Raw genomic sequence first — 18,243 nt, 5'->3', positions numbered from 1 at the left:
TGATGTCTGCTTTGAGACATCACATTAATTCATTATTACTATTATTTTTTTTAAATGCCTGAAGTCCTGACAATTGTAATAACAAAATGCGCATCTTATAGGAATTTCATGTTTACGGTATAATGTATCCCATAAACAGGCATAGATCAAAGAGCTGAGTCCTTTTAAACTGTCCATGTCTCTTTAATGAAGGCGGGTCAAAACTAAGCGGAAGTGCCTGCTTGACAAGTGAGGTGACGAGTTTTAAGAAATTTGACGTCTTGCAAGATAAATTTACGTGCTTCACAGCTATGTATTAAAGGTGCTGTTGTTTCATTGCTATATTTTTATTTCATCATTAATGATATTTTTTTAAAAAATACTTGAACTCAATCGTTTGACACCAAAAAAGTAATTTCGTGAGATCGGAGGATACAGGAAAGAACCTGGCAACACAAGCTGACTTCCGGCGCGGGAAAATCGTAAACAACACGGCGGAAGGGGCTTTGATAGTTACTGTATACTTCACAAAAATGTCTTCATGTCATCTGCCATACTGGCAGAGATGTTAATTGGAGTGAGAAGAAGCTAAAGCAGCTAATAGAGGATAAACATATAAGCTTACGCTGCTACTTTCTTTGAAAAAAGAACAATAACGCCAATGTTACAACAGAAAATCGCCCGACAGCAGTTTGAAAACAGCCCTATCCACCTCAGCATGGATCGCTACAATGACGTGAAAGTTTTGCTGAAAAACTGGGAGCAGGGGTTTGTCAAAGAGCACAAGAGAAAACCCAACAAGGTGAGTTAACTGTTAACAACAACGAGCTTTGTTAGCATGCTACCTGTTTTAATATTATTGTTTATGAACGCTGAATGGTACATTTTTCAGGAGGACATTGATCGGGCTCCAGAGGAGACCAGAAGTGAGTGCTCACCATCAGTATGAATTTCCAGCTGTAGTGTAAATAAGTGAAGATTATGATTTATTTGGTGTCTTCCTTGCAGACTTGTATAAAGAATACCGCAGCTTAAAACAAGCCAAAGAGAACAGCAATGAGGCCGCCAACGGGCATACTCACAGCCAAAAGGTAATGAAGAGGCTCTGTTTGTGTCCATCGTTGTCTGACGTTTGTGTTTTAATCTCAAATGTAATAAATATCTAACATATCTGAACAAATCTCTCAATGAGGCTGTTGCTTTGTTTTCTGTCTCTGTCTATGAAGGAGTCAGACTCTTGGGGATCCCACTTGAACCGCAGTGCATTGCCGACATCATCTCCCAAACTGACATCCCAGGACAGAGACAGTCTGAAGGCGTCTTCTCAGTATTATGGCCTAAAGCTTAAAAACAACTTGTCTTCAATCAGTAAGGTGAGAGTCACCACACCTAATTCAACTTGTTGTGCTAAGACTGATTAGCCTGCAAAAGGACCATATTCACTTGTTGATGACCATCTGTGAGGATGATGACATTAACCAGTGGTAGCTGCTGAGCGACTTAGTTTAATTTCATTTTCGCTACATGTTGTGTTGTTTAGTGATACAAAGATAATGCAAATGATAGAAAGAATTTAAGGCTAATTTTTTCAATGATTTCTATCATTTCCCTGGATTACATGTGGACAGAAAACAATAAAATAAACTAATGAGATATTGAAATTAGGAAATTACCAAAGTAGCCATTATATAATAATGTGTTTGTTCTGCTGTTATTTATTTATTATTAATGAAGGAGAGGCCTGTGTCACTGAAGAAAATGCACCGTCCTGGTCGGCTACCTCTGGACTCCTTGAAAAATGAACAAACTATAAGAACAGAGAGCGTCACTTCTCCTGCTGCCACTGCCAAGACCACAACCACTGACTCTGAATTCAGCCCCTTTTCACCAAGGTAATTAGATCAAGGAAAATCATTTCATTTCATGTTAACAATAAGTGTTATTCAGTGATAAGTAAGTTATTTTGTGAGCATAGATGCTAATTTACTTTTGGACCAAAGTGATGTGCTGTTCTTTCTTAAGAGCCGAGCAGCTGTATTTGGAATTAAGAAAGGGAGAGTGAAAGTTGGAAATCCTTTATACAAGAATAGAAAAGATAACATAGACGTGGATAACTGTTTCTAAATCCTTTAATGAAAAAAATGACTTTAATTTAGTGACGGTTTTCAGTTTGTGAAAGCTTTTAGCTCATATAGATTACTTATATATATACCCAGAAAATAAGGAAAAGGAATTAATTTTAATTTATACCCGAGATACTATTTCTCTCATTTTTATTATAAAAATTTGATTGCTTTTATTTTTAACACTACTATTAGGATGAATGAATTGCAAAATAAAGCAGTTTGGATATTGGAGAATCCAATATCGTCTTTTACTTTTGAGTGTTCAAGCAAAACGGTTACTAAGTAGTTGTTTTGCTTGTGCCACTTTAAAAAGCAATTTAAAAAGCTTGAATAATGTGACTTTGTGATGATTTATGTGAGCCCTCCTTGTTATCACGTCTTTGCTTACAGAATGAATCCTTGCCTGGGATCTCTGGCTTCGAAGACGCTCCAACCAGCAGAGCCTGAAGAGCCGTTTCAACCATTTGAAACATTCAGACAGGACAATGATGAAGCTGCAGATGCTGCTGGTAGCTGTAGCATTGGCAAAGACATTAGTTCACAATTCACTACCTCTGCTTTAAGCCCTTCTCCCATCAGATCCTCCACCCTGTTGTCAACCTTATCCCCTGAGCGAAATTTAGGGGCTTCAAAAGTAGGAGCCAGAACTATGGGAAGTGAAACTAAAGGCATTTTAGGAGATGTAAAAGAAAATGCTGAAACATCAAAAACTCAGAATAGAGGTACCGATTCTGCAGGTGGTGAAAGTGTAATTGGCTTTAACGGAAGTCCACAGATTCGTGGAGGTTTCAGTGGAGGCAGAGGCCTTGGAGCAAGGCCTTCTCCTGCCAGCAGGCTGAGCCTTGTTGACAGGAAGTGGCTAGAGAGGTGTCAGGTGTTTGGAGAGATGGGAGCAGAGGAGAAGCCTGGAGCAGGCAACCAGGAGATGAATGTGGAGCAACGAGGGATGGCAGAAAGGGGAGAAAAATTAAAAGAGGAAATGCAAGGAGTTGATAGAGAAGCAAAGGAAGAAATAGATATAGAGAGGGAAAGACAGGAGTCATTAGAAATGGGAAGAGGTAAAAAGTCTGAGAGTGTAACAGGGGATAAAATAGTCACTACTAGTGCTGCAAACTCTGGAAAAAGCAAAAAAGAAGGGGTTGGCAAAGAGAAAAGGAAGGGACAGGAGGAGATTGAAAGAGGACAGACATCACATATAACAGCTGATGGTGACAATGAAAGCAGTCCAAAAACGAAAGCTTCAAAAAATAGGGGGAAGAAGAGGCAGCGAGAAGTGGGTGACACGGAGGGAAACACTACAGAAGAAGGAGGAGTAAAAAAGAGACGGAGAGGTGGTAGAAAGAAAGAAGAGAGCTCTGACGTTAGCCCCAGCTCAGCTCACGGAGGAGCAGGAAAGAAAAAGAGAAGCAAGAAAAAAGAAGGTGATGGAGAGGGTGAAGGAGAGGAAGAAACCAAGGGACCAAAAAAGGCAAGGGGGGGGATTTGGAGGGTGCATTGTATGTCTTATTTTAAGGTTATATGAGATTATCTGATGTAGCTTTGCTTCTGTCTAGATGCCCCAAGAGAACTTGTTTGGAGACATAGAAGAAGAATTTGGAGTTAACAAAATCTATCGGGCACAGTCTGCTAGAGCCAGGTAGGACAAAGTGCATGTGAGGAAAGCAGAATGTCTTTGAAAGGTTTCTACATGTGTTTGTTTTCCTGTTTTAACAGAGTCGCAAAAGGAGCCGAGGGTAACTTTGTGAAAATAAACCTGAAGAAGAAATCTCATGTCAAAGGCTATGCCCTGAGAGGGATTGCTCTGCGCAGACAGGTATATTACATTTATTTGTTTGTTTGTGTGTGTGTGTGTGGTTATCATTGTGCATGAAAGTTTAAGGCCTATTTTTTTAGGTTTACATATCAAAAAGAAGTGGGAAGAAGTGCACACTTTCTCAAAGAGTTTATGCTTATATCATGTATAACCTTGTTATAATACAAACTGTATCCTGAGTAATAAAAATGCATTTTTTATATTTTCTTGGTGTCATAAATGTCTTCTTGGTGTTGCAGTTGTACATGCAGAAGTTCCAGCTGAAGGGAGAGCATTTCGGTGGAGGTGGTGGATATTTTGGCAGAGGAAGATGGGGGGGCTTCAGAGGGGGTTTCAGAGGGGGCCTCAGTCGACAGGGTGACACCTGCTACAAATGTGGAGGGACCGGACACTGGGCTATTGACTGCAAAGGGCGAGGTGATGCAGGAACAACAATAACTATTATTAAATGCATATCTCACCCTGTTGTGATCCCTTCAGAATGCTCTAGACAGTCCTTAGTGTCGTCAACACGGCAGTCACACCCACAGTAAGAGGAAGTCAGTTAGCAAAAAGATTACTTGTAGGGAGGGTGGCTGTAAAGAGAGAAGAGCTCTCGTCAAAGCTTGAGCGACGCCCTTCAGTTCGTCTTTTATCTGAAGGATGACGGAGTTACTCTACTAGAGTCCAAAAATAAAGTTTCAGAGCTGGAAATCAGCATCACAGGTCTGTTAAAAGTTTTGATATGTTTTGCAGCCCCTCCACCTCCTGTTGCTGACGAGAAGGCGGTTGAGGAGGAGCCATTTGAATTACCCACCCTGGAGGAAGTTGCCAGGGCAACTGGGACACTACAACCTCAGCCACAGGGTACATCTGTTGACCTGATTGCATGCCGCTCTCTGACAGAACTAGTCGGCTTATGCCTGACTGCATAGTCCCAGTGTCATGTCGTTTTACTTTGTGCATCATATTAATGATATTATGTGAAACTTAGTTTTATCTTTTATCTGGTTAATAACTGTTCTTACTTTACAATAAGAACAGTTATTAACCTTATGTTTTCTACAGCTAACACATAGACTGGAGGTGTATGTTTACATCTGCTCATTAATGGAAAAAAGTTTTTAACACTTTGTTCATGTAAATTTGTGCACATTTATTTTTAGAGCTTAAATTTGAGCTGTTTTAAGTAGCGAAGCTGTCAAATACAGATGTTTTGTGTTCCTAAGTCGTGCGTGTTTAGACCCTGATGCGTTTGTGTGTTCCAGTGGCAGCGTCCACTTTTAAAGAGGAGCAGAATGATCAGGAAAAGGAAGTGGACAGTAAGCGTAAAGATGAAGTGCTGCTGAATGTGATTCGCCCCGATTATGAACGACCTCCTCCTCCACCACCCATGGAGCCGCTTTATGAGCTCACAGAGGATGGAAAAGTCCAGGGTAAGGACTGCACACTGATCTCATGAAATCTGAAAAATAGACATACAGTACACTGGCCTAAGAACTGATTTTTCTCTTCATATTAAGAAACACCTGAAGATGTTTATTCGGCTCTAAGAGATCTTGGCTATCAGTCATTTCGACCAGGACAGGAGGAAGCCATCATGAGGATCCTGTCGGGTATGTAGTGAGCACACTCATAAGCTCATCTGCACACACTCATTTGCTAATTTACAATCTCTCTGTACATGTTTGTGTGTTTCCACCTCTAGGTCTGTCTACCCTCGTAGTGTTATCAACAGGGATGGGCAAATCGTTGTGCTACCAGCTCCCAGCTTACCTCTATGCTCAGAGATCCAAATGCATCACTTTGGTCATATCGCCTCTCGTCTCTCTAATGGACGACCAGGTAAACACTTGTACACCTGATGGCTGTAGGCAAAGAGCAAATCTAATTTCTCTAAACTAATGATAGAGTTGAGAATGTATTTGGTGAATATCTTTTTGTGTTTTTGTGCAGCTGTCTGGCCTGCCAGCCAAGCTGAAGGCGGCCTGTATCCACTCCAATATGACGATGAAACAGCGAGAAGCAGCAATAGAAAAGGTAAAAGGAAGTGCATCAAGAATCAGATATGAGTGAGACTGAGCCACGTTGATTACAGCTTCTTTGCTAATGTCATTGAAAAATGAACAGCCTCTTATTGGATCCATGAATCCAGTCACATTGGATGCAAGTCTTACTTCAACTTTGGCTACTACTTAGGCTGGGATGCAAATAAATGGTTTCACATAGTTAATCTTACAAACAGATGTTGAAAGTGAGAAAATAAAAACAGGATCAGATAAGTATTTGGTGCTGAATTGAGTTTTATTTTATTTTTCTGCAATAAGTATTCTGCGACACTCAGATGCCCTTTTTTATGCCGGTGTGAATACAAATATCCATATATGGTCTTAAATCAGATAGAGTTGGAATTTCAAATCAGTCAGATCAAGGTGTGTGCAGATGTGGTCCCAGCTCCATATGCTCACACATCTCTGCACAGAAGTAACAGCTGTTTTCTCCACAAAAAGTCAAAATGCATAGTTTGTCCCTCCTCATCTTTCTGCTTGTGATTTGCCGACTTCTACAGCACCTTATCTTATAATTTAAGGCGTGAATTAATTGACTTCTATGCTTATTTGAAACTTGACTATATCATTGATTATTTTCCGTTCATACCTTGTATTCGCCTCCTGCTATTTTTCCAGGTGAAGTCAGGCCAGGTTTGTCTGCTGCTGCTCTCTCCAGAGGCCCTTGTTGGGGGAGGAGGTTCAGGTTCAGGGTGTCTTCCTTCTGCTCAGGAACTCCCTCCTGTGGCCTTTGCCTGTATAGATGAAGCTCATTGTGTCTCAGAGTGGTCCCACAACTTCAGACCCTGCTACCTAAGACTCTGCAAGGTGGGTTGATGATTCCTGGAGATCATCGTACTCGAACACAAGTGATGTTAATTCTGCTACTTGTTCAAACAACTCACTGTGTTGAACTTTCCAGTTTGAAACAAGTAAAAAGTTCTGTCAAATTTATGCAAACTGGCTTCTTTAGAACAGTGGTATCACTCTTGATTATCTCTTTAAGTCTTTAATACAGTGCTTGTTTGTAGGTGTTACGAGAGCGTCTGGGAGTACGATGCTTGCTAGGACTCACAGCTACAGCCACTCTGTCCACTGCTCTGGACATCGCTAAACATCTGGAAATCAGTGATCAAGCCGGCATTGCTGTCAGATCTGCAGCTGTGCCTCCAAACCTGAATCTTTCTGTGTCCACGGATAGAGAAAAGGATCAGGTCAAATGAGTGTTTTTGTGTCCTGACTGACATTTATTTGTGGATTTTTAGTAGTTCTAGATCCAAGAGTCCTTCTCTTACTAAAACGAGTTTGCAATGTGTGCAATTGTCGTCTTAGGCTTTAGTCTCCTTGTTGAAAGGTGATCGGTTTGGTTGTCTTGACTCGATCATCGTCTACTGCACCAGAAGAGAGGAGACGGTGCGTGTGGCGGCACTTCTCCGAACCTGCCTTCAAGGGGTGCTGTTAAAAGAAAACAAGAAGAGCAGCAGCAGCAGTCGGTCAGAAAACAACCCTGTAGGGCAGAGAAAGAAAGAACTGGGTAAGTGTTTTTAAAAATGTGATTAATTAAAAACTAGTAAGGAGAGGAAATATGTATATGGAGCCTATGCTGTGTTATGGAAATCTGTGGTACATAACTTAAGATAACATTAGTTACAGGTGAAGTCTATTTCCTTCAGTCTCCATGACTTTGTGGTTTTGTCCTTTATGTATTTAGCTCGGAAGAAGATTCGTAAACCACTGAAATGGCAGGCTGAATCGTACCACGCCGGCCTGTCGGGGTCAGAGCGGCGACGCGTGCAGAACAACTTCATGTGCGGAGAGCTCAGAATCGTGGTGGCCACAGTGGCGTTTGGCATGGGCCTGGATAAATCTGATGTTCGTGGTATCATCCATTACAACATGCCTAAGGTGGGCAGTGCTCGGATCTATCCTGACTCGTGTCTCCTCATACTGGACTTGAAAATACATTAAATATTTTTTAACTTTCTCTTTTAGTCTGTTTTGCGGCATCTTATCCTGTTTTTCTTGTTGACAGAGCTTTGAGAGTTACGTTCAGGAAATTGGGAGGGCAGGAAGAGATGGAGAGCCGGCTCACTGTCACCTTTTCCTGGACCCGGAGGTGAGTCTTAAAATTGTGATATTACTGACGTCAATGATGTAGTTACAGAAAGCAGTACTGATGCGGTGGGATTGCGGTTCTTGGAAAAAATAGGTCTTTGTACACATTTGTTGTGATGTTGACTGTGCTTAAGAAATGAACTTCCTTAATGTCAGCTGGCAATTTCAAACAAATCCCGTTTTAAATACTTTATAAATAATGATCTTTGAGGGGGTTCTGTGTCGGTGTAGATAAAATGGCCCCAAATAAACCAGAGAGAAAGTGGAATCATGAACCTTCTGTCATATTCACAATCAGTTTGTAATAAAATGTTTGTGTAAGTGTAAGAGAGAGGAGTTGAGATGCTCCCGGTCATAAAGGGATGGACATGGTCAGCACAATACTCATGTAGACTGTAGTGTTTAAGTGATTCTCAGTGGGTAATGAGAGGTCCAAAATGTGCCATGAAAATATCACACGGTTACACCACCACCAATCATCTTTCTTCTCCATTCTGGTGCTCTGTTTGAACTTCAGCAGGTTCCAGCCAAACGTGTGCATGTGTTGAGTGTGATTGTTTGATGATGAGATATTTGGACTGACAAGGAGCTGAACAGGTGAACCTAATAAAGTGGCCAGTGAGTGTATATTCCATATACGAATAATATCATGTCATTCTGTGTGTGATTGTAGGGTGGAGACCTCCATGAGCTCCGTCGCCATATCTACGCAGACACAGTGGACTACTATACGGTGAAAAGACTGGTGCAGAAAGTTTTCCCAGCATGCAAATGTAAACAGATACACCAGAAACAGCAGGAACTCTTCAAGGTAACTCCTCCTTCGTCTGTCTGTGAGTGTGTTTTAGCCTGAAGAAATGTCTTTGTCTGTAGAACTCAAACTTTCTATGAAGTAAAGGACTGTGTGTCTGTGTGTTTGTGTAGGATGTTGAAGACTCTGAGCTGTTGGAGGTGATGGATGTGTGCGATCAGGAGAGCAGCATGAATTCTTCTGCTCAGCAAGACATGTCAGACAAAGATGAATCACAACCTGCTGCTGGACCTGTAAGTAAAGTGGGAACTGGTCTCTGATCGCTTCACACAATAGAGAAATTTAAACAAAAAAATAATTAAATGCTAATTTCATAATTACTTTTTTAGTACATGAATTTCTTTGGTAATATGACTTTTTTTACTGCAAGGAATCAGATCTCAGTTCTGCTGGGCTAGCCATCCGAGAAGACAACGATAAAAGAGAGGAACGAAATGAGGATGAGATGAAAAAACAGACAGAAGACCAGAGAGATAACCGGGAGAGGGACCAAGAAGAGGAGCGCTGTGATTGGCCCAGGGAGCGAGTCTGTCACACGCACGAACGAGCGATTCCCATCCAAGAGACCATCGAGGCTTTAGACATCACGGAGGAAGGTGAGTGGAAACGTACACTAAAAAAATCACATTGATTGATAAGACAGTAAAATGAACAGGTGTAGGCTGATTTGTACACGGAAAGCACATTAGCATAAATCTTTAAACATTTTAAAAATTATTTCTGACTCGAGGTTAAGACAAAATTTAAGCCTGATCTCATCCACGCAGGTTGTTTAGTGGCTCGTGCGCTGAATCCACTGAAAGAAAAAGGCCAAAAAGCTAAAGCCAAAATAGTTTGATGACCAGATTACGCTCAAACAGATGAATTTAGAAAACAAATAAAATGATACAAAACTGGAGCAAACGATGCATTAAAATAAGAAAACCATCTAATAAAATCACTCGTATTTATTCTTATCTGGTTTAACAGAACAAAACAAATCGTGTAGATTACAGAAATTCAACCTAAATTTCCCAAGAAACACTCTAAAATCCAGCAAACAACAACTACTCCCAGTGTTTTTGAAATGTTAACATTTTTTATGTTTTTCCAGGTGTGGAAACGCTGCTCTGCTATCTGGAGCTGCACCCACAGCGCTTCGTGGAGCTGCTCCACCCCACTCTGTCTGTGTGTAAAGTCAGCTGCTACGATGGGCCGAGGCAGCTCCAGAAAATCACTAAAATGTATGACGACGTTGGCCGGGCACATGAACGTGTGCGTCTGTGATTGTAATGTTACTGTTAAGACGTCTTAAACTTGTCTCTTCTCTGCAGTTGTCCTCCGATCGCTGTGGTGTTGGCCAGGTGGCGGATGGCGGGTGAGCGGGTGGAGCAGTGCGACCAGCTTGAGTTTGATGTTGTCGAGGTCGCGGACACTATGGGATGGCAGCTCCCTCTCGTGAAGAGAGGACTCAGGCAGCTGCAGTGGAGCACCGATAGAGGTTTGTTCATGAGTTCATGTTTGCTTTATTTTTCATTTAGTATCGATTTAGTATCCACACATTCACAGCAATAACAATCCAGGCAGTCCCCATGGAAAATGGACCAGTTTACTGTTGATCACAGGTAGTTGCAGGGAGTCTCTCAGCCCTTATAAAGTCTGAAAATGTCTTTAACATACATTTAGTAATAGAAGACCTTAAAAAGTATTAAGCTGCCTTGAATTCGGTTCAGAAGGGTCTCACATCACTGAGAGTATGAGAGGCGGAAACGGGCTTCCATAGATACTTTTACTGTACCTACAATTTTCCTGACATCAGTTTGTGTTCTTAAGACAATCTGACCTTTTATATGTATTTTCCTTGCAAGTGTAGTTTAATTTAAAGTTTTACTAAAAGCCCTTAAAAAGTACAACTTGCTTATACATGTAGGGATGCCCTGTTGCCTTCTAATGTCAGTGTCACAGTCTGATCGTCCCTCTGTGGTTTTAGGGTCTAACCTTGAGTCTAAATTTAGTTCTGTGAGATGCTTGTTGCATGTCTCCCTTCTTTTCCTGCTGGGCTGCAGTAGAAATAATCAGTCAAAAATGCTTTTGTTTCAGCTGGGGGACGTAGCGGCGTCCTCGTCGAATTCTCCAGTCCTTCGTTCTACTTTCGTTCCTATGGCGACCTGAGCGATGAGGAGATGGACAGAGTCTGTCAGTTCCTCCATAAACGAGTGCAGGACCAAGAGAGAACGCAGCTGTACCAGCTGACGGCCTGTTTTAAGGCGTTCAAGAGGTACACTAAGCTTTTTTTAATTATCCGCTGATTTTATGGATTATCCACTAATTATAACAAACGTATTCTTAAATAAGAGCTAGCCTGTTTTCCAGTATTGGCTAGCTTTGACCGTTTGTCTTTTCGTGTGCAGTTACCCTCTGTCTGCTTTAGTGTTTGACTTTGTGTTTGCTGTGCTTCAGTGTTGCCTTCTGCAGCGTACTGTCCTGTGTAGACGATCTGGATGAGAGCCGCAGTTTGCAGTTAAAAAGCCTTCTGTCCGAGTACTTTGATAAGAGGCGGGACGGGGACCACGCTCTCAAACCTTTTGATCTCGAGGAGCTCGACAAATATAAGGTTTTACAAAGACAAATAATGTAGAAAACTTTTCAGGAGTTGTAGTTAACGTGAAGCCTGTGAACGATTCGGCTTACCTCTGTATGTTTTAGCTGTTGGACTGGGAGGATCAAATCAGAGCCGACATCAGAAGTTTCCTCTCCAACCGAAGTGACGAGAAGTTTTCTGGAAGGGCTGTTGCTCGTATCTTTCACGGCATAGGTGAGGACACACGTGCGCACACACATTTACCTGCATAAGCGCAGGCAGGTTTTTTTTCTTTTTCTTTTTTTGGACCAGAACTATTTTCTCTCCAGCCCTTCTCACTGAAGTACTTCATGCTTTACAATAAATGTGGAGGTGTTTGCATGTTTACATTCACCTTTACACATATTCAGAATGTATCCTTTTAAATGGCACCAAATTATCCAACTTAAAAAAGCTGAAGCCTGTCTGCTGTGAATAGTTGGTCACAGATTTTTTGTTTGTCAGAACATCAACTCCAAAGCAACAAATCTATAAACCTCTAGAGGTCGTTAGAGAGCTAATTTAGGACTTTTCAGTTTTGCATAGTTTTAATAGTTCAAAGTGTACAAACATAAGCTAGATAGCATCAGAAAATTGTTGCTATAGATTATCTGTCAAGGCATGGAACGAAATTAAGTTGATTACTTATGTGTTATGTAAAAACAGAGAGAAAAAAGGTTTTGGGAGGCCTTTGTGTTGACCTGTCAGTGTGTTCAGGCTGTATGTTGTACTGGGATGGGCTCCCTCCTCACTACAACTGTAAACTGGGATAAATAGCTAAGAAAATAAGGAGCTGAGCTAATCACATGTTCACTTCTCAGCTGACCAATGGACTCTTTATTTCAAAAGTCTAACTCCCTCCTTACACTTATCTTTTATCTTTAAGTTCTCAGAAAGGACATTAAGTGATTTTAATAATAATGATGATGTTTATAACATATCTTTTTAAGAACCCAAGGTGTCTTTAGACAAAAAACCTCGTGAACAGGTGATATTTTAACTACTTGTTGAAATTGCCAAAGCTGTGTGTTACAAATCCCAGAGGGGAACAGTCCCCACATAAGGACTGAAGACCTTCTGAGGGGAACAGTCCCCACATAAGGACTGAAGACCTTCTGTGGGGACTCGAGAGCACGACTTTATCAGGAGAATTCGGAGTCTGGGATTGGGTGTAGGGGAGGAGAAGTTCTGATAAGTGAGGAGAAGGATTTTTAAAGAAGATATAGGATCTGACTTGATGCAGGTAAGATCTCTGGCAGCTGACTTCTGAACATACCAAAGAGGACACCAGTGCAGTGATGTAGACGAGAAAGTTATGAAGACCTCCATTAGGGTTTCAGCTGTACAGTCTGAGACTAACCTGAATCTGGATTTATGCAAGAGTGTAATAACCGCAGATACAGGGATAATCGCTCTCACATTTTCCTACATTTGAATTTTATTTTACTCTTTTGGGATTCTTTGGCTGTCAACCTGAAAAAAGGTTGAGGTGGCACGTTTCTATTAAAATAAATTTTATCCAGCACCTCCCAGAATCATAGACCTTGAGCTTTAGCCTTCCTTTTGTTATTAGCCACAGTTAAACACAGCTAATAATAGTAATTTTGCATTGATATTTAACTAAGGAGAAGTTGACAGTGTGCTTTATTTTTCATGTATGAATTTCACTGTTTGGCCTTTCCTCCATCAACTGTGGATGTTGAAGTAAAAACTTCTATAAACTAAAGCTAAATAAATCCAACCTGTGTTTCAGGCAGTCCGTGTTATCCGGCTCAAACCTACGGCAAAGACAGACGTTACTGGAGGAAGTACATCCAGTTTGACTTCAACCAGCTCATCAGACTGGCCACTCAGGAGATCATTCGCTTCAAGTGATCAACCAGATGGTCCAATATTATCCTTTTTTACATGTTTCATAATTTGTTTGTATACAAAAACTAAATAAAATATATTTTTGTATCTTGGTCTTTGAGATGCATTTATTTAAAAAATATAATCTCAGGACGAGAACAAATCTGTGGTCAGTAAACATAAAACCTCACAGGTGAGGAAAATAAAATCCATGACCCAGAAACGAACTGACATAAGGAAGTAAAACTTAAAGTGTGGGATTTTGTGCTCTGTTATTCTTATCATGTTTAAAACTTTTGTTCAGTAATATTCATGCACACAATTATTTACTTGACTGAAATTTATTATGACCCAAATTTAAAAGGTGAAAAGGAGAGCCACTTTCTGAACTTGTGTTCCTTTTTCCCCAGTTTTTTATTGCCATTGTTAAAACTTTACTCCACTTCAGGAGATGCACATAAAGCTTTTGAGCTGTAAACATTTAGATTACCTGGTTAGTGGAATTGTTTTTGGTTTTTTTTTTGGTTTTTTTTGTTTCACTGTAAATAGCAACATGGTAAAGTATTTAAATCTCTTTTTGTAGCTTAATTTTTCCTACCTGCTGCTTAATCTATAGGCATTAGAGATGTACCGGCCTTCTCTTGAACCACTTGGTGAGCAAGTGAATCTGTGTTGGTGTGATGAACATCATATTTCTTTAAAAAAAAAAAAGCAAGCCGAAAGCTCAAACAGGCTTATTAGAGTGAGGTAAGTGAAACAGAGCCAGCAGCGCTTGGGTTTCTTTATTCATTGTACTTCCACCGTGCACGTACCTGATTTAACTCGATATCTTGCACGAAAAAGATGCCGCTTTTGTAGTTTTGCCTCTGTACTAACCGAAACAATCAAGAAATGATTGACATGCAGGCATTCAGCTTTACTTTGTGAGGTTTACTAATTACACACATGCTTTCTTTTTCCAGAAGGTCAAAAGTAATTTGAGAATGAGCTCATACACAATTTCCTGGCCAGGTGACACCTGTTCTCTTGCTGTTTCCTGACAGGTGAAGCAGACGTAATATGTGAAGTTGATTAAAAGTGTTGAAATTATATTTTGCAGCTTTTCACTCTTTAAATATGTGACTTAAAGAGTTGGGGGGGGGGGGGACCATTATGCTGAAAAACCAAAATAAACCTATCAGGTTGATACCAGAGGCTTTTGGAGTGGCCAATTCAACAATCTGGAACATTCTTAAAAGAGAGACTCTGGCCAGCTGAAGAACAAAAAGCTTTGGAAGATCACAGATTCAAACTTCTATTCTATAAAATTTTTAGTTAATATTATTACTAATGTTTTTGACACTTCAAAAGGATATGACAAATCCAACACTAAAATCAGTTATTAAGATTGTTTCGTTTAGGTCTTTTATAAATGTTGTTTAAGACTGTTTGACATCAGGGTGTCAAAATTTATTCTACAATGAGTTTTTCTTCTTTCCCCCCCAAATCAGTGCAGTTACCTTTTTGGTATTTGGAAACCTGGTTAATTATTGTTCAATCCTCTTCTGACTGTATTCTACAAACCAAGTGGAAACAACTTTGGGACTTCTCATGTTTCACTCTGACGTCTTCCCAGAAGCTTTCTGTAATTTCAGACAGCCGTTCTTTAACCTCTGTGCATTTAAAAGTGTATCCAATGTATTTTTATTTTAAATATTTGTGATTTTTTTTTTCTGTATGAGTTTTGCACAGCACCCAGCACTTGAAGATTAAGCTAAATAGACTTTGCTTCCATGCGATGATATAAATTCCTGTGTGTGAAACGCAAAAAAACAATGTCATTAAGTCAGGCTTTTTTGGGAAAGTGGCTAATCACGGTGTCAATGCTCGGTCACACCTAGAAAATGTTCATTATCAAACACGGCCTTTGGCAGCTTCACGATAGACTGATAAGGTAATGTAATAAGAGGTCTGGCAGAGTATAACTGAATATAAATCAGACTTTTTTTCTATTCTCACTAGTAAATCAGCAGCCACCCAATGAGCTGATACAGAATAAACACATTAAAATTCAGGACAGCGAGTACTTCAACTGCAGTTAATGGATACACATCAGCACCATCTTATCTGAGCATTAAAAATCTGCCAAAGCAGTTCACTATAAGGATATTATCATCAGGTGTTTCTCTGGTGATACTGACCAGGCTGTAGCACTCAGTTGTATTTTATTTATAGATTACCTTTAGCCAAAAGGCTTCATACCTCGAACCACATGCTGCTGCACTCTATGGAAAAGCTGTCACGAGATGTGAAATGGTTCAAAAGATGAAAACAAACACTGTATTCTTTAATTGTGACTTGCAGGATCTCAGGTTTGAAAGATGCCACAGCGCCAGGCATACATTTGTTAAATGAGGTGAGACAGAATGCATGACAGATTTTCTGTTTAGCCGGTGCTCATTACAGAGTAAATGCCCATCATCTCTCAGTGTGTGTTGAAGATTATGAAGACACCAGGCTGCTGATAAAAGCATTTTATTCCCATTAAATGGCCATTTGAATCACAATGTTTGGCACCACTTATAACAAACTGATAGCAAAGCTATTACCATTAACTAACCAACCTGCTAAATGGAGCAAAGCCTGCAAGCTAGCTGACGCAGGCGAGGCGTTATACTTACATAACACACTTTACTTTATAGATCCTAAATTTAAATCTGTGGGCAACTCCTTTAAAAAAGAAGAAGAAAAAAAGTCAAAAATCCTATTTCATTCAAGTCATACATTTTTTGTGTGACCTCTGAAAAACCTGCCCAAATAAATACCTGGCAGCCTTTGAAAATGGCCGCCAAGTTTACGAGATTTGATTGCAGAAGAACTTTGGTCAATCAGTTCTCAAGACAAACGGTCACAGCTGCTGTACCCTCTACAAAGTGCCTTGTGTAAATAAGTTAGGGAAATCACACTTTACAATTGGTTTTACTTACAAGGAAATTTTTACTTTTAGCACATAAACACAGTTTGCTGATAAGATTAAGGGCGCTGAAAAGATTGCGCAAAAAACAGACTTTAAAGAGCTGGTGGGAATTGTACAAAATGAAATGGCTGGCAGTGGAAGACGCAGGGATACTGACAGTTACACCCTTGTGCAATAAAGAGAATGCATGCTAATGCTACCACGTCAATATCGACCAAAAACTCTGGGAAATGTTTCCAGCATCTTGTTGAATTTGAGCCATGAAGAATTAAGGTAGGTGTGACAAAAGTGAGGAGGGCAACAGGGAGTCCAACCTAATAATTTAAAACTACAATCATTCAGTTTCTCTTTCTACAGGAGGCAACGTGTTTGCAGTTGAGCTACTGGCCTCGTAGAGGAAGTTTGAAGCTTAAGTAGCAGACATGCCCTCACTGACAGCACTCACGTGCTTTAGCTCCTTGCATGTTAGTCATATGACCACTCAGCCAATAGCAATAATGGTCTCAGACTGTCCTGCTCTTCCACTCATCATCTCCATTTGATAACAGTCATTCAGTTAAACACTTATGGCTGTAATTTCACCTTTAAATGGTACCTGAACTGTAGATTGCTTTGTGAATATAACTGCAAAAAAGGCTCTTTGTGTTCACCACTGCCTTTATGTTAACGCGTATAAGTGTCCCATTGCTTTCCAATAACAGTGGAAATTTGCTTTTATATTTGATCCAGTTTTTATAGCTCCTTCACGTAGTCTTTTATTTCAGTTACCGTATAATCCTGTCTTTATTTTCTGCCTGTAAAACTGTCTGCTGTTTTCCAGCACTACTGTAAAAGATCTATTGTGCAGTGTAATATATGAGATGCTCAAAGGTCCAATCTGAGAGATAATTAAATTTGAGTGTTTTATTGGCACGTCAGGTTAGAGGACTCCGTGGGCTCATAAAATCGCTGAAAACATTCAGTCAGGATTCAAAATTATGGATACCAGTTTGGAAAGCTGACATCAGGGGGATGAGCTGTGTGTGTGTGTGAGTGCGTGTGTGTCAGCAGTTCTCTAATTTGCTTTTAAAGTGTGTTCTTAAAGTGTCAGCGTACAACCCTCAGCTGCTGCAATCATGTACGTCACCGTGTCTGAGACAGTCTGCATGCTTACATGCATACATATGGAGTGTAAAGTAATAAACATCCTTCTGTGTCGGCATGTGATGTGTTGTCAGTGGACTTTGTCCCTAATGAGGATGTTCATATGAGCTCTAAGTTTAGGAGATTAGAGCATAAAGCTAGATAAAGTGCAGTTGTCGCCTAACCTGACTTTACGCAGATTAAAGACGTAACCTGTCTTCTCCACTTACAACTTGTTATCTAATGCAAAAGCACAGGTGAACGCTCTATTAAAGGTTAAAGGTCAAAATGCAGAATTTGAACTCAAATTTCACAAAATACATGGTGGATAAGAGCTGGAGCCTATCACAACTGTCATAGGGAAAAAGGCGAGGTATACCCTGGAGAAATCACAAGTCTATCAGAGGGTTACCCAGCGAGACATTATGGTTTATGTTCACGTTCACAGCTACAGGCAATTTAGAACCACTGTGGAGTGACCACGCAGGCATGGGGAGAACATTTAATAGGCCCCATCCATTGGCTTGGTTCAAACCTAGCACCTTCCTACTGTGTTAACCACTGTACCACCTTTGGTTATTTGTGTATTTTGGCTATAGAGCACCTTTCTTTAGCTGTGCAAGTGGACCACTGCGAGTGAGGCTGCATGTTTTGGGATTGAGTAGCAGAACAGAAGAGAGCAGAGAGATTTCCTTTTGTTTGGTTGAATTCTTGTGAGTTACTTCTTTAACTTCCCATTATATGCTGTCTCAGTGTGACACTCTTAAACCAGATTTTATAGGAAGATTTCACAAATCCTAAAATTCCCAAACCACTACAACAAGTATATAATAATATATCAGTT

General features: G+C 40.3%; 1 protein-coding gene across 1 annotated transcript; it reads left to right on the top strand.

The window, feature by feature from the left end:
• Positions 1 to 281: 281 nt before the first annotated feature.
• recql4 (RecQ helicase-like 4) lies at positions 282 to 13,381 on the top strand. The gene is made up of 28 exons (XM_084920043.1): positions 282 to 781; positions 872 to 905; positions 988 to 1,070; positions 1,206 to 1,352; positions 1,714 to 1,871; positions 2,496 to 3,573; positions 3,659 to 3,741; positions 3,819 to 3,918; positions 4,158 to 4,335; positions 4,654 to 4,764; positions 5,166 to 5,333; positions 5,421 to 5,513; positions 5,606 to 5,742; positions 5,854 to 5,937; positions 6,585 to 6,773; positions 6,977 to 7,159; positions 7,278 to 7,479; positions 7,657 to 7,850; positions 7,978 to 8,061; positions 8,734 to 8,871; positions 8,985 to 9,104; positions 9,242 to 9,467; positions 9,965 to 10,094; positions 10,185 to 10,351; positions 10,951 to 11,128; positions 11,311 to 11,464; positions 11,557 to 11,665; positions 13,224 to 13,381. The coding sequence occupies exons 1-28, from the start codon at positions 641 to 643 to the stop codon at positions 13,343 to 13,345; spliced, it is 4,791 nt and encodes a 1,596-aa protein (XP_084776169.1). The 5' UTR covers positions 282 to 640; the 3' UTR covers positions 13,346 to 13,381.
• The last annotated feature ends 4,862 nt before the right edge of the window (positions 13,382 to 18,243 follow it).

The sequence above is a fragment of the Perissodus microlepis genome, chromosome 22, assembly GCF_051167445.1.
Source record: "Perissodus microlepis isolate ML-2025 ecotype Zambia chromosome 22, ASM5116744v1, whole genome shotgun sequence".
NCBI classification, from domain to species: Eukaryota; Metazoa; Chordata; class Actinopteri; order Cichliformes; family Cichlidae; genus Perissodus; species Perissodus microlepis.
Note: the sequence above shows the minus strand (reverse complement) of the source record. Positions and strands in the feature narration are given on the sequence as shown.

Bases quoted from the DNA above. Each gene is read 5' to 3' on its own strand.
- recql4 (XM_084920043.1), top strand. From the start codon at position 641: ATGTTACAACAGAAAATCGCCCGACAGCAGTTTGAAAACAGCCCTATC. The intron at 3,919-4,157 runs GTATATTACATT...TTGGTGTTGCAG, and splicing joins GGATTGCTCTGCGCAGACAG to TTGTACATGCAGAAGTTCCA. The intron at 10,095-10,184 runs GTATGACGACGT...TCTTCTCTGCAG, and splicing joins CTCCAGAAAATCACTAAAAT to TTGTCCTCCGATCGCTGTGG.